Source organism: Impatiens glandulifera, chromosome 2 (assembly GCF_907164915.1).
Source record: "Impatiens glandulifera chromosome 2, dImpGla2.1, whole genome shotgun sequence".
NCBI classification, from domain to species: Eukaryota; Viridiplantae; Streptophyta; class Magnoliopsida; order Ericales; family Balsaminaceae; genus Impatiens; species Impatiens glandulifera.
The window spans coordinates 60,224,786-60,239,472 of NC_061863.1; the positions used below are offsets into that span (position 1 = coordinate 60,224,786).

General features: G+C 33.8%; 1 protein-coding gene across 1 annotated transcript; it reads left to right on the forward strand.

Annotated features, from left to right (window-relative positions):
* The first annotated feature begins 3,431 nt into the window (after window positions 1-3,431).
* Window positions 3,432-13,608, forward strand: LOC124923992 (vacuolar protein sorting-associated protein 35A-like). Its single transcript, XM_047464010.1, has 22 exons — window positions 3,432-3,714; window positions 3,786-3,882; window positions 3,961-4,084; window positions 4,473-4,658; window positions 5,358-5,445; window positions 5,713-5,769; window positions 5,871-5,960; window positions 6,058-6,180; window positions 6,599-6,673; window positions 6,741-6,800; window positions 7,184-7,300; window positions 7,483-7,722; window positions 7,803-7,868; window positions 8,070-8,159; window positions 9,002-9,091; window positions 9,507-9,596; window positions 11,925-11,993; window positions 12,096-12,176; window positions 12,274-12,381; window positions 12,615-12,718; window positions 12,817-12,930; window positions 13,034-13,608. The coding sequence occupies exons 1-22, from the start codon at window positions 3,619-3,621 to the stop codon at window positions 13,242-13,244; spliced, it is 2,376 nt and encodes a 791-aa protein (XP_047319966.1). The 5' UTR covers window positions 3,432-3,618; the 3' UTR covers window positions 13,245-13,608.
* The last annotated feature ends 1,079 nt before the right edge of the window (window positions 13,609-14,687 follow it).

A 14,687-nucleotide genomic window follows, 5' to 3' on the forward strand; every position in this document is an offset into this window, starting at 1 on the left:
TATTTTATTAAAAAATAATAATAAATTTGGTTATATATATAAAATTAATTTATGTGAAAGCTTATAACTATTTATATATATAAATATATATAATTTTAGTTGGACAAAAAAGATTATAAAATTAAAAGTAAAAAAAATATTTTTTTAATTTAATTTAAAAAAATACATGTATATTAAAAATGAAAACAAATTGTTTAAGCACAACAATAAATGAATGACATGAAAAGAAAAAAATGGTATTCAATAAACTAACATGTATCCCGTGCATTTGCACGATTATTAATATAAAAAACCGTGAAAAAAATATTACGGTAAAATTTTTATGGGCGGGTCAACCCACAATCCGACCAAAATATCTATTTACTCTTACATATATCCAAATTAACCACAGCTCTCGACCCGACAATCCAGACACTTTAAAAATTAAGCATCATTATATATATATATATATAGATTAGTTAGTTAAAAAGTTGAACTTATATTGTTAAAATGTCACGCGTTTATCAAATTTTGAGTTGAATTTAAACTATAAAGTGTTATTAGCCTAGTTGATTAAAATGTTGTACTTGTTTTTGTTAGGTTGCAAGTTCGAACCATACCTATATTATTTTTAATTTTATTTTTAACCGTTTTAAGTTTATGGGTGGGTCAACCCATAATTCGACCCAAGTATCCATTACTCTCACATATATCCAAATTAACCACAACTCTCGAACCGACAATCCGAACATATTAAAAATTAAGCATCATTATATATATAGATTATCGAGTTCGTAAATTCTCGAGAAAAAACGATTAATTCTCCAACAGACTTTATTTGCTTTCATAAACTAATCTCTGAAAGCGTCGTAATAATAATATTATAAATAATACGCATTAAACGGATGCAATTATTGAAAGTTTGACGATTTCTCTCTAACTAGATAATTCACCAAAAAATAATTCAGATGATAACCCAAATATGTAGGCATGACATATCAACCGCATCAATCCATACTTTCTAACAACTACCCAAAGACTCGGACAACATCCAATGAATTACAATAGTACCTCACAAAAAACTCCAAATAGTAAGTGAGTTGTAAATTCAACATTTTTGTGACACAACTTGATATGACAGAAACTCCCATTCGAGTCCTTATGAACTTAGCCTCGCCAGAAAGCCAGCCCCTACCCCTATCTAGGTCCTCCATTTTTTTGAAAGATTCTCCCTTTCATTCTCGTAAGTATAGAAAAAGAGATATTTTTCTCCTTTGTCTAGTAGAAAGATATTGAACTCTCGGGTTTTACCTGCTTCCGTTAGTGTGCATGCGATCCGAACTTTGATAATCCTCCCCTTGATACTGGGTATGGAACCGACGTAGCAGACTTTCCATAATCACCTTTCCCGATGTTGGTAATTAAATCATTCTTTCAGTCTCACGGGTAAACACTCGATCTTTGCCATTTTCTTGGAATGATGTCTTATTGAAGGATAGATCAACCTTTCATAGACTGCACACTTAAGGAGTCCCTTTGTGTAGGAGTGTTCGTGATGTTTAGTAGTCGTCTCTCTCAATGTGTGTATGGTAGGTAAAGAGCAAAGACCTTCAGGTCGGGGTCCAGAGGTTCTTCATAACTGTAAAAGTTAGGACATGGGCATAACTAGGTGCTCGCTCAAGTATTGACAAAAGTACCTGAACCCGTGGTAACATCGGCAAGGAGAAGGCTGAAAGCTTACCGCTCTAAGTCGATCTATTATTCTCTTTCCCTCTAAACCTTCTTCAAGACGTTCGAACGAAGTGTTCAGAACGAGAAGACTAATAAGGTTCATTTCGAACAAGGGTGGAGGCTACGTCATTCAAGGCACACTTAGTTTCAAAGGGGTTCTTACAAAGAGCGGTCTAACCCTGGGTCAATCCTTAGAACTTTCTCCAAGACATGACTCCCGGAAATTGGATCTTTGTTGTGCCTTCATGCATTAGAAAGAGTCCATTCATGAGGACAGGATATGCTTTTTTATTGAAGAAATTCTAACCTCTTGTACCTTTTTGGTCGAGTTGGAGCTATTTCTGAACGACCATGTGCCTATATAGCCCGACTCCCTCTTTTCAAGGTAGTGGACCTGATAATACAACATTTTTTCATGCACATATCATCCGTTAGAATTCCATAATGAATAACGCTTCATCCAAAGAATGAGTTAATGATGAAATCTTTGACTCCCAAAGTTTTTCAGATCAAAATTATATGAAATCTTATTAGCGAATAACTTGTAGCAATGCCCACATGAAAACTATCAATATATTGTCAATACATAACGTCTTGTTCAGACGGTGACACTTATTTATGCTCTGTCAAAAGTAAAAACTCTATTATGGGACGAAGTCTCCATAATGTTTAATCTTCTTTAATATCTAATTCAGCTAGCGAAACCACTAGATCGATGATCAAACATGCCTTTAACTGTGACATTTCTAAGTATAACAATGAAAACAAGTTCTAGATACGTCGTAACTAGACTTTTGACACAATACCAAATATCGTCTCAAAATCTAATCGAAGAAACTTCTCTACAATGAATCTAGACTGTTTACGAAAACTTTTTCACATAGAATAAATTCTCCTCCAAATGCTACATCCCTCTGAATAATTAGACATTTTTGCAAACCAACTAAATCAATCATTACCATACTTACATTCGATTAACGATGCCTAAAGACTATTCAGCTCCATTACAAATCTACTAAACCATTTTGATAGAAAACCATATTAAAATAAATAAGATCTCGAATATATAAATTTCATTGATCTTTAAAACATTAACCTTTTCCCAACTAATTAAATGACAAAACGACGAGTTAAAATATTCTCATAAAAATTTACACATTATTCTCTCAATTTTCACGGTCACATTTTGGGAGAATGAATAATGACATCATATATGTAAACATAGATGATAACACATCCTTAATTAGGATTAATCGATCCCCTTCGACGTTATTTTACTTTTCCATCTAGATAGTTTACATTCCATTTTAGTGATAATTGAGATCCAAGAGACCTTTGATCGTAATTTAGACCTAATAATATACCAGTATATGTTAACAGAAAACCACCAATTCTGAACCCAATACATTTGTCAACCTCATTATTCTTCTATTCGAAATAAAATAATGTCTTACTTATTAAGATTAACTCGAGACCGAAACTCGTAAGTGTTCCATTTAAATATATTTATTATAACATAGATCAACAAATTATACCATAAAATAAAATAAAAGTCAAGAATACTATTTTTTTCCATTGCTTATTTAATATAACATCACCTTAATAAAAGTCATAATTAATTGTTAGGAAATTTCTAAAATGCAGGCCATTATTGGTTTGTTTTTTTTGGTGGGGAGTGGGGGCTTGGATTAGAGCTGATGATAGAAATTATTAGCTGTCAATTGGATTAGATCAGAAATTGGCTTTGGCTTTGAATAGTAAGTAGCTCCGTGCGCGATCAGGCTCGCCCGCGCTACTGTGCCACCGGGGAAATACTAATAGCCAGGCACTTCAGATTGGAACTTGATCGGAAGAAAGACAAAGACCGGAAGGTAACAGGTCAAACACAAACTCTATTCAAGAGTGGAAATGATCCCTGACGGAGGAATCGACGACGAAGATAAATGGCTGGCCGCAGGGATCGCCGGCCTTCAACAGAATGCCTTCTACATGCACCGAGCTCTGGTATCATTACTTTCTGTTAATCCACTATTGTTCCCATTTCTAACCCTATTTTTTGGATCAATTCTCCACAGGACTCAAACAATCTGAAAGACGCTCTCAAGTATTCAGCTCAGATGTTGTCTGAACTTCGGACTTCGCGGTTGTCCCCGCATAAGTACTACGAATTATGTGAGTTCTCTTCACTGATGGCTTTTGATTTGGTCTTATTACTTAACCTATTTGGATATTCCAATTGCAATTGCCTAGATATGCGAGCATTTGATGAATTGAGGAAGTTGGAGATGTTTTTCAAGGAGGAGGCTAGGCGTGGTTGCTCCATCATTGATTTATACGAACTTGTGCAGCACGCAGGCAACATATTGCCTAGGCTGTAAGTCACATTTTTCATACTATCAGTATCAGATTCTCACTGAATAGATAGATTCATGTAATAGTTTCTTTTTCCCATATCATGATTCTAGTGTAGTCATTTTATTGTACAAGTTTTTTTTTTTTTTCCATTTTGGTGAACTGGAATGTAATAAATAAATATTTTATACTCTCTTCTTGGCACAGAAGGAGTTAAGATACAGTTGTAATTTTTATTGGAACAAAAAGTTCTGGATACAAGATCTAATACTAAACAGTAGCCAGATTTTAGGACTTGTGTATCCTTAAAATTATATTGTATTGCATAACTCGGGTTTCTTTTTGGGCGGATTCTCCTTGATCTCTCATACTCCCTCTTCAGGCCTTTTAATTCTCTTGAGGTTTCTCAGGTATCTTCTCTGCACGGTAGGATCAGTCTATATTGAGTCTAAGGAAGCACCTGCGAAGGATGTACTCAAAGATCTTGTGGAAATGTGCCGTGGCATCCAGCATCCTGTGCGTGGGCTGTTTTTGAGAAGCTACCTTTCACAAGTCAGTCGAAATAAGTTGCCAGATATTGGTTCCGAGTATGAAGGGTAAGGTGCAAATTTCCCAACAGCACCAATAAAAAGAAATAAGCTTCTGTCATTTATTCTTTCATTTAATCGTAGATGAAAGATTTGTGAACTTATAGTCCCATTCTCTACATTTTAGTAAGATCCTACATCTACTTATTCATGAATTGCAAAAGAAAAAGAAAAGTTAACTCAAATCAACAAATCCATTTTGTAATTAATTGTTGGGAACTGCATGAATTATGTGTCTCTCCATTGAGCCTTCTCATGTCTATTTTGTTATTCAATCATGTATTTGATGCATAAAGACTAGGGTTCCGAAGGACCAATCACACAATGACACGTGGCTGTCAAATTAATTGTATTAGTTTACTACATTTTAGTTAGTTGGTTGGGATAATTATCATTACCATAATGTTATGTATTAGTTAGGATGACCCTATTATTTAGGAGACTTATGTTATCGTATTGACTTAAGAAAGGTTCTATACTTCTCGTCTTGATTTCTCTTGGCTTCTCATCCCTCTTCTAGGATAGTTTAAACTCTAGAGTTTGAACACTAACAATGTCATTCACTAGTTTTATTTATTCAGAAATATGTTAAGTTTGCATTCACAAGCACTTCACTGGTTATCTAGTGCTTTATTAACTTAATTTTGAATGGATACACCCACATTTTGGGAGTGGACTTGAATCGCCTTACCTTTGTTTCTTGTTCAGGGATGCTGACACAGTCACAGATGCAGTTGATTTTGTAGTCCAGAACTTTACAGAAATGAACAAGCTTTGGGTGCGGATGCAGCACCAGGTTGATTTAAATTATCCTTACCTGCTCCTATTTTTTTTTCCAATGGTAGCTTTAGTAAGCAGCTCAATGCTTATGCATTGATTTATTTGTAGCTAGGATATAAGAAGAAAGAATATGCTAAAGCATTATATTGTACTGTTTGAATACTTGGATATATGAGTACAGACCACAAGAGCATGATCTGAAGCAAATATTTTAGTGGTTTGAATTATTCATACTTACTGATCTTGGACTGATCTTTGCAAAATGGGATTTTCTTCCCTGCAGGGACCTACTCGAGATAAGGAAAAGCGTGAGAAAGAACGAAACGAGCTTCGTGACCTTGTAATGTCACTACACAAAATCTTTTAGTATATCATCCAATTAGCAAAAGAGTATCTTTGAATTAAATACTGAAGATTAGACTTCAATCATCTCTCTAATAGGTTGGGAAGAATCTGCATGTTTTAAGTCAGATAGAGGGTGTTGACCTTGAGATGTACAAAGAGACAGTGCTGCCCAGAATTCTGGAGCAGGTCTGATATGTTTTCTTTTAAAGTTCTCCCCACTATTTTATTGAGTCATAACTACCTGTCTAGAATGCTTCCTGTTACTAATTCATCAGATGTCCAGGTTGTAAATTGTAAAGATGACATAGCCCAGTACTATTTAATGGACTGCATAATCCAAGTCTTTCCTGACGAGTACCACTTGCAGACTCTTGAGATACTGTTGGGCGCTTGCCCTCAGCTTCAGGTGGGTTGCTTTGCTTATCTTCTTTATATATATTGCTTTTATGTCATGATAGAATTGTTGGATGTACATGTGCTGTGCTTACGGCGTTCATACTTTGATTGTCTTGTTTCCATATTTTCTCCCCATCATGAGTCCGTTCTCCAGGATTGTTACTTCTGCATAACCTTAATATAGTGGATGTGCATCAGTTTCTGTCGTAAATTGTTTCAGCTGGAGTATCTATCTTCTCCTAACAATATGCATTTCAAACTTTCTATCCTGAAAAGCATAGTGAAACCCTTTAAAAGCCATTCGGTTATGAAATAGATATTCATAGTATGTTTATTTGCATATATGTTCTTGTATGTATAAAGATGTGAAAGTAAACTTGCTGAGGGTCTTTTTACTTGCTTGTTCTCTTATCATTTTGTCTGTGAAGGCATCTGTTGACATCAAGACTGTGCTTTCGCGATTAATGGAAAGACTGTCAAATTATGCAGCATCAAGCACAGAAGTGAGTGTATCTGTTACTTCCATTGATCTGGTTCATAATTTATTGATGATATTTTACTTATTGGCAGGTCTTACCAGAATTCTTGCAAGTAGAAGCATTTAAAAAACTCAGCAGTGCCATTGGAAAGGTGATTCTGCTGATTCATAGTTCTGTTATATTCATGCAACATATGATGCTTTTAAAGTCTCTCACTTTAGTTCATGTTTTGCTCCTTTAATAGCAAAAGGGTATTTTTGCCAGATTAAAAATCCCGAGTCTTTTTTCCTTTCATGATTTGTCTGTTAGTGACGGAATCATAAAAAAAGATTATATGGGATTGGAAGATGTGATTTGATTGTAACTAATTGTGTATAAGACAATAAATTTGTAGGGCATTTTCTGCATAAAATAATTTAACCCCCTTTCTAAAATTCATTCATATACAAAAGATATTCATGTCTTCAAGAGAGCTATTGACTGATTTCTCCTACACCTATGTTTGTAATTATGAGAATGCCGGTTTTAACGCAGGTCATTGAAGCACAGGTTGACATGCCCATTGTGGGAGTTGTAACTTTATATTCGTCACTTCTTACATTCTCCTTGCATGTGCATCCCGACCGGCTTGATTATGTGGACCAAATACTGGTAAGTCCTGCTCGCACAACTCATTATCATTGGATAATGATATATATGCTTCTGAATATATTGTGTAGTTTGAATTAGTTGACGAATTAGATTTTATGTTACAGCCACTGTCTAATGCGTTTATGGGTCCTATTATGTTCTACTTGGGCTTTTTGTATTCAATTAATTTGTGTGATCTTCAGGGAGCATGTGTAAAGAAACTTTCTGGAAAAGGGAAACTTCAAGATAGCAAGGCAACCAAACAGATTGTTGCTCTTCTTAGTGCCCCTCTTGAGAAATATAATAGTATTGAGACTGCACTGAAACTGTCTAACTATCCTCGTCTCATGGAACACCTTGATGACGCAACAAACAAAGTAATGGCCGGTGTCATAATCCAGAGCATCATGAAAAATAAGACTTTTATTTCTACATCCGACAAGGTATTCTCCCGTTGAAAACAATATTCTTCTCTAATATATCCAGTTATTTCTTTATAGTGTTGGATTCTTGTAATATGTAGGTGGAAGCTCTATTTGAATTGATAAAAGGGCTTATTAAAGATGCAGCTGGGAATCTTGATGATGAGGTGATCAGCAATTTTCTCCATTGCACTGTGTTTTCACAACTGAGTTGCACAAACTGATGAAAATGTATTTCGTTTGCAGTTGTCCACTAATCTTTTTGTATTTCTTGAAAAGCAAACATTTTGCAAGTTGATTTATTGACAGGTCAAAATTTCCTCCTGTGAACAATCTGATTTACCTCTTTAATGGGTTACCTTTTCCAGCTTGATGAAGAGGATTTTAACGAGGAGCAGAATTCAGTTGCTCGTTTGATCCAAATGCTTTACAGTGATGACCCAGAAGAGATGTTCAAGGTTATTATTTTCATGCTTGAAACACATATTTAATTTACTTTCAAATGAATAAATGCCTGTTTAATGCATTATTTGATCATGGATGAGATTTTTGCATCGATCCAAGAAGTTTTTACTTGTTGCATCAAATATTATTTTCTTTCGTTGCTCCTCTGTTTTTTGTACTTCGCTTTGCATGATCCATAAAGTCTGGTACTTCTTAGCATAAACAAAAAAATATTTGTGTAGGACTGAGTGGAGGGTTTGGAGACTTTCTGTTGAAATAACTTGCACCAAAATGTAAGATAGAAATGTAGATTCTTTAATTTTCTCATAATTTGGTACTAACTCCTTTTGTATGGCGAAAACATTCTTGTATTAGTGATAAAAACATATACTGGCAAGTTTTCTAGGAATTCAGCTTTGGAATGCATTGTCATGACCTGCTCAGTGTACTACTAGCATGATGTCAATATCACAGCAAGTAGAGTTACCTCAAATACTTTTCATTTTAGTTCTCTAATATGTATTGTTTATGTATCCCAAGAAATGTTCTAATCTCATCGATAGAAGTGATTTACCCTCATTTATCTGCTCTCATATTATTGTGCTTTATTTTTTAGCTTGAGAGAATTGGATGAGCTACTGTAGCTAATGTAACCCAATCTGGTTGTCACACATTTTCTACTCTTTTCTCCTTCCCGCCATGTTTTTGTTGGTTTTAGGCATACAATTCTCTTGCATCCTTGATTTGTTAAAATGTTTTTCCATTTAAAAGGTGTGTGTCTATCTATTATGTTATGCATCATTTGTTATTTTCTTCTCTTATCAATTTTAACTTTGAATTGCTTGCTTCTCATCAGATCATATGCACTGTGAGAAAACATCTACAGACTGGAGGGCCAAAACGACTTCCATTTACTGTCCCCCCTCTCATTTTTAGCTCTCTTAAGGTTTGACTGCGCTCCTTAAGACTAATACATTCAATTAATGCATATCTTCAAAACAACAACAATTCTTGATTTTCCAGCTTTCTTCATGTTTCCACATATCAGTCTTGCTTGACATCTTCTGTTGCAATATAATGAGATTAATGAAGATTAAAGAACTGCACATAACAATGAAATTTCAGGATATAAAATAACATCTGTGTGGGACCAACATTGAATTTTGTTATGTTAATTTCTTAAAAAAGCTGTTGATTGTACGAGGATATTGGTGTTGTATTACTTAAAAAAGTTGTTAATTACTATACGTGATGATGATAAGAACATGTAGCAAACTATAAACTGTAAAATGCTCACGATGCGACTTTGAATTTTGTTGTTGTATTGCCAAAATTCATTGAGATGATTTCTACATGAACAGTTAGTCAGACAATTGCAAGGCAATGATGAAAATGTGTCTGGAGAAGAGGAAGCAACTACGCCCAAGACAATTTTTCAGCTTTTGAATGAGGTAACATTTGGGCGTCTATCATTTCTCCCAGACATGATGGCATATCTATTCATGAATTTCAGTACCTGATCCGTGGCTTTTTATCTTTCATGCATATCAATAAGTTTTTACATTTACCTTTTAAAAAAAAAGCTTTTACATTCTTTCATGTGTCCCATGTGCATTGTGGACTATGTATTTTTCACTCTCAGCTCGCTTGAGCATAGTACGGGTTTGGCTCGGTTTAATCCCTGACCTTGGTAGACTGTCAATGACTTATGGACTTGTGCTGTGTTTGACATTTACTTTTTCACTCTAGACTTCGTTCCACTCAAGCCAGGTTGGGCCTCTTGGGAGATTATCAACAACATGGTCAACATGGCTTTGTGTTGTGTTGGATTTGTGTTTTTTCATATGTTTGGTATTCTGGCCTGTTCAAGTTGGGGCAATCTTAGGAGACCATCAATTTCTTGTTGTCCTTGTCTTAATCTCTATATACTTTATAATTTTAATTATAAATTAGTTTTTATTTTATTCTACTTTGAATTCCTTGTACAGATTTAAATGAGAGAGGAAAACAGAGAATGGAGAGATAGATTATAAAATTGAAATTGGTAGTTTAAAGGTTTTGAAAACTTTGTTCCCCCCCTCCCATCTTTCCATATGTTGACCGCAACTTGCGTTCTTTTTAATTAAAAGTTGACATTTAAAAAAAAAAGATTCTTATTTATTATTGTATATATAGTTGAAAAATTTGGGATGAACTAGACATGAATATCTTTAAAAGGGATTGGTGGAGTTTTTTCTATAAGCTTAGATGCTAGTTAGAGTGCATTAGGCATCGAGGAGGAAAAGTTAGGAGTTGACGGAATTCATATGCCACAGCCTAGGTGGTATATGAGGGGCCACGTCTTATCTGGGTGATTCTTTCTGTTTTAGCATTTAGTGGCTTGCAGGTTCCTGAGTCGATGGGAATCCCTCAGGAGCATCGCCACTAGATAAGTGTCTTACTTTGGCTTGAGTGGTGATACAATGGTTGGTCAGAATGTTGTGTTAGGCAGTTTATCCTAAGTTTTGGTAAAGAGGGGAGTATTGATGGAAATTGAAGTCAAAGATTTTTGAGGGGACAAAGATAAAGAAAGCTAAATCTAAACTTGCTAATCTTTTGGAAAATATTGAATGCATGATGAGTTTAGATAGAATAAGGGATTGAACTTTTGATTTTGATGTTCTGATGGGATGTTTAAGCCTCGAAGTGAAATCGAGGATTAGATAATTGCGGTATAGTGTTAATATGTTGGTATTTCCATGGATTTGACTCTGGTTGAGTAGATGCATGGTGTTTTGGTTGTGTTTTGAGCAATGTGGATATGTTTATCTGATATTAAAGTGATATGTAGCAAATATTATTAATGTAACATTACTATTATTATAATATAGGAAGTTATAGGCAGATAGTAGTTAGTTAATATTACTAGTAGTTATTTCTCCTTTGGTTGTTATTTTTTCAATTATGATTAACTAGTATAAATAACTAGTTTGTTATTGATGTAAATATTTTGGAATTGAACAAGAATTGTTTCTCTTCTTTGGTTTCTTCTTCTTACGTAAGGGTTCTTCTCTTCTCCCTCTTTCTTTAAATGGAATTCTGTATCATATGATTGCATGGTTTATTCAGATTGTGAATTAGGTGTTTGAGTTTATTCTCATTGTGCTGTAGAGAGTCCAGTTTTAGCGAACTGAACAATCTTGTCTTGCTATGCATTGTCTATGAGCCCTTCATTAGAGTTGATCTTCTTGAGTGGTAGACTTTATTTCCTTCCGGGGCCTGTTTAGAAATACCTGGAGCTGTATTTGAACGAACAAATGCTATTAAATTTGTTAGTATATATATAATTATAAAAAATTCCAGAACATTATTTCATCTAAATCAATACCCCCAATAAGATATTAAAAAAATAGTTTTTAAGTAAATTTATCTTTTTTTTGCCCAAACCCAGCTCTGGAGCTGGGGTTTCCAAACAGGGATCTTTCATGCTTTTCTGTCTCTTTGGATCATTGCGTGCGTATGTGATGATGTCACATTAATGTCATCATCGTACTTCGCAACGAATTTAATGCACATGCTTTAGCTTCTTTTTTTTTAAGTATATAGCTGAAGTTGTAAAGTTTTGGGCTGAATCCATTTGTGAAACTAAAAATGGGTTGAAGTAAACATTAAAGAATGAGTTGGTTTAACTTGAATCTGCTCCTCTATTTTAGTATTTAAGTGGTAGCTCCTACTTGTGAGAGAATGCTCTGATATGTTTTGACCACTAAAATTCAATCTGTGTTCTGTTCTTATTCCAGATAATTGAGGCTCTCTCAATTGTTCCAGCACCTGATCTGGCATTAAGGTTATACTTGCAGTGTGCTGAGGTACATAAAAAAAGAACATTTTCTCTTTGATTTGTGTAAAAATGTATGACTTGTAGTATCTATTAGAAAGAGATGTACCATTTACCTTTCTTTGTTACCCAGGCTGCAAATGACTGTGAATTAGAACCCGTGGCTTATGAATTCTTCACCCAAGCATACATTCTATACGAAGAAGAAATATCGGTATTGTTTAAAATTCCACATTTGGCTCATTTATTTAATTTTTTTGGCATCCACACTACTGATTTTGTTTGTTCTTTAACTCTTTGTGGGGCTATAGGATTCCAGAGCACAGGTGACAGCCTTACATTTGATAATAGGCACTCTACAGAGGATGCATGTCTTTGGTGTTGAGAACAGAGATACACTGACACATAAGGCCACAGGGGTAATTGCTTGGAGCTTGTTTGATTTAGTTTTTATTTTTATTTTAAATAATCCATTTTTCTGAAAAAATATATACTTGTATTTCATACTTTAAAATGTTACAAAAAAATAGAGTAAGAGTATTTTAGTTTGAATGGTTTGATTGATGATGAGAGGTGTTATAAAATCCAAATAAAATATCATCAAACAAGCCTTTTGAACTCACTTCCCATAAACTTTTCTATGTTGGAGCAGTATTCCGCGAAGCTCTTAAAGAAACCAGATCAATGCAGAGCTGTTTACGCATGCTCTCATCTCTTCTGGGTGGATGATCAGGATAACCTCAAGGACGGAGAAAGGTTTTATTTTTTATATTTTTTTGGAATTATATTGTTGTGTTTTATTTTATATATATGATTGTGATGGGTGGGTTTATTATCTATCCTACATGTTCCAGAGTATTGCTATGCTTGAAGCGTGCTCTGAGAATTGCCAATGCTGTTCAACAAATGGCTAATGCGACCCGCGGTAGTAGCGGATCAGTGGTGCTCTTTATCGAAATATTAAACAAGTATGTTTGTTTACAACATACATTATCTTCAACTTCATTGAAATGGGAAAATAAAATCTAAAGCATTTTGGTGTTGTGTTGTATATATATATATATAAAATAGGTATCTATACTTCTTTGAGAAGGGTAATACAGAGATAACTGTTGGTACTATTCAAGGGCTGATAGAGTTGATCAGAACGGAAATGCAAAGCGAGAACCTGACACAAGATGCAGCTGCTGACGCTTTCTTTGCCAGCACTCTTCGTTACATACAATTCCAGAAGCAAAAAGGTGGGGCAGTGGGTGAAAAGTATGAAGCAATCAAGGTATGATGATGATTTTCATGCTATGGAGGATTGATTACTCTTTTTATATAAAAGGAAATAGGGGATAGATGACTTTGAAACTGAAACTGAAACTTCTTACTATACGGGTGAGTGTAGAGAGTGTGATTTTTGGATTTGTCATTATCATCGAGCAGCAGATTAAGATTGTCATGTCATTAGTTAATCCATTTTGCTTGTCTGGTAGAGAAGAAGAAGAAGAGGGGTTGGGATATGTTGTATAACTTTCTTTGATAATCACATTTTACTGCTAGACTGCCAAAAATACACTCTAAGCACGTTGTATCATATACCATTTCTAACTCTTTTATTGACACTTATGTGAATTCTAATGCATGTGTTCTTTGTTGAACAACTGTATTCTACGCAGAAAGGGGTGGATGACCAAATTTAGCATTTTTTACTTCTCTAAAGAATTAGGCTTTAAAACTTTGGCAAATTTATTATTTTATTTGTTTGAATTTAGGAAGTTAGCACGACTATTTATAATTTCAATTTAGGGAGAATTAAACATTTTCTATTTTCTCTTTTAGACACTTTTTGACAATTGAGTTATCTTAATGAGTTAAATTTTGACATAATTACTTTTCTCTTAATAACTTTCTTAACCATTAACCAGAAACACGGGATGATAGGTTATTGGGACGGTTTTTAGATGATAAATTATTAATAAATGTCCTTGTAATCATACACAATTTTTTTAAAATTTATTTATATTTTATAATTAAAAGAACTAAGGTATGATAAAAATTAAGCTTAGGTGCTATTTTTTTACATTCCAAATAGAACGTCATTACTAAACTGTAACAAGTCAATATTTCATTTTATCTTTGCTGAATCTCAAATCAATTTGCTTTTGAATCAAGTATATTAACATTAAGGTTTTACTGTAACAATCAGTAGGAACTTGTAAACTACTCTTTCATCGTTTTATTTATCCATCAAATTTATCGATTAAAATATTTTTATTTTTAAATAATAATTTGATAAAATATCTAAACAAATTGTTTTACAATAAATTATACAAATAAGATTTTTTTAAAATATAAACCTAGATCACACAAATCTTGTTGTCTTTAATTTTAAAAACTTGAATTGTCTGTAGTCAACTTGTTTGTTGTCCTACATTAATTTTAGGACATTGAATCCGTGTGGTCGTGCTATTAAAAAGGATTTAGATAGATAGATGCCTATAAACAGTTTCTTCCAATTGAGGGTGCTCAAATTGTCCTACGAATCATATTCAATTCATATGAAAATGTAGGAAATATTATATATTCATATTTATATTATTACTTATAACTAATTCTCTATTTAATAAATTAATTATTATTTGAGATGACAAACTCAAAATATATCTTTGTATAGCAACATAAACCAAAGGCCCTCAAAGTTATTTTTCTAATTTTTGTAATAACATTAGAGATTCTC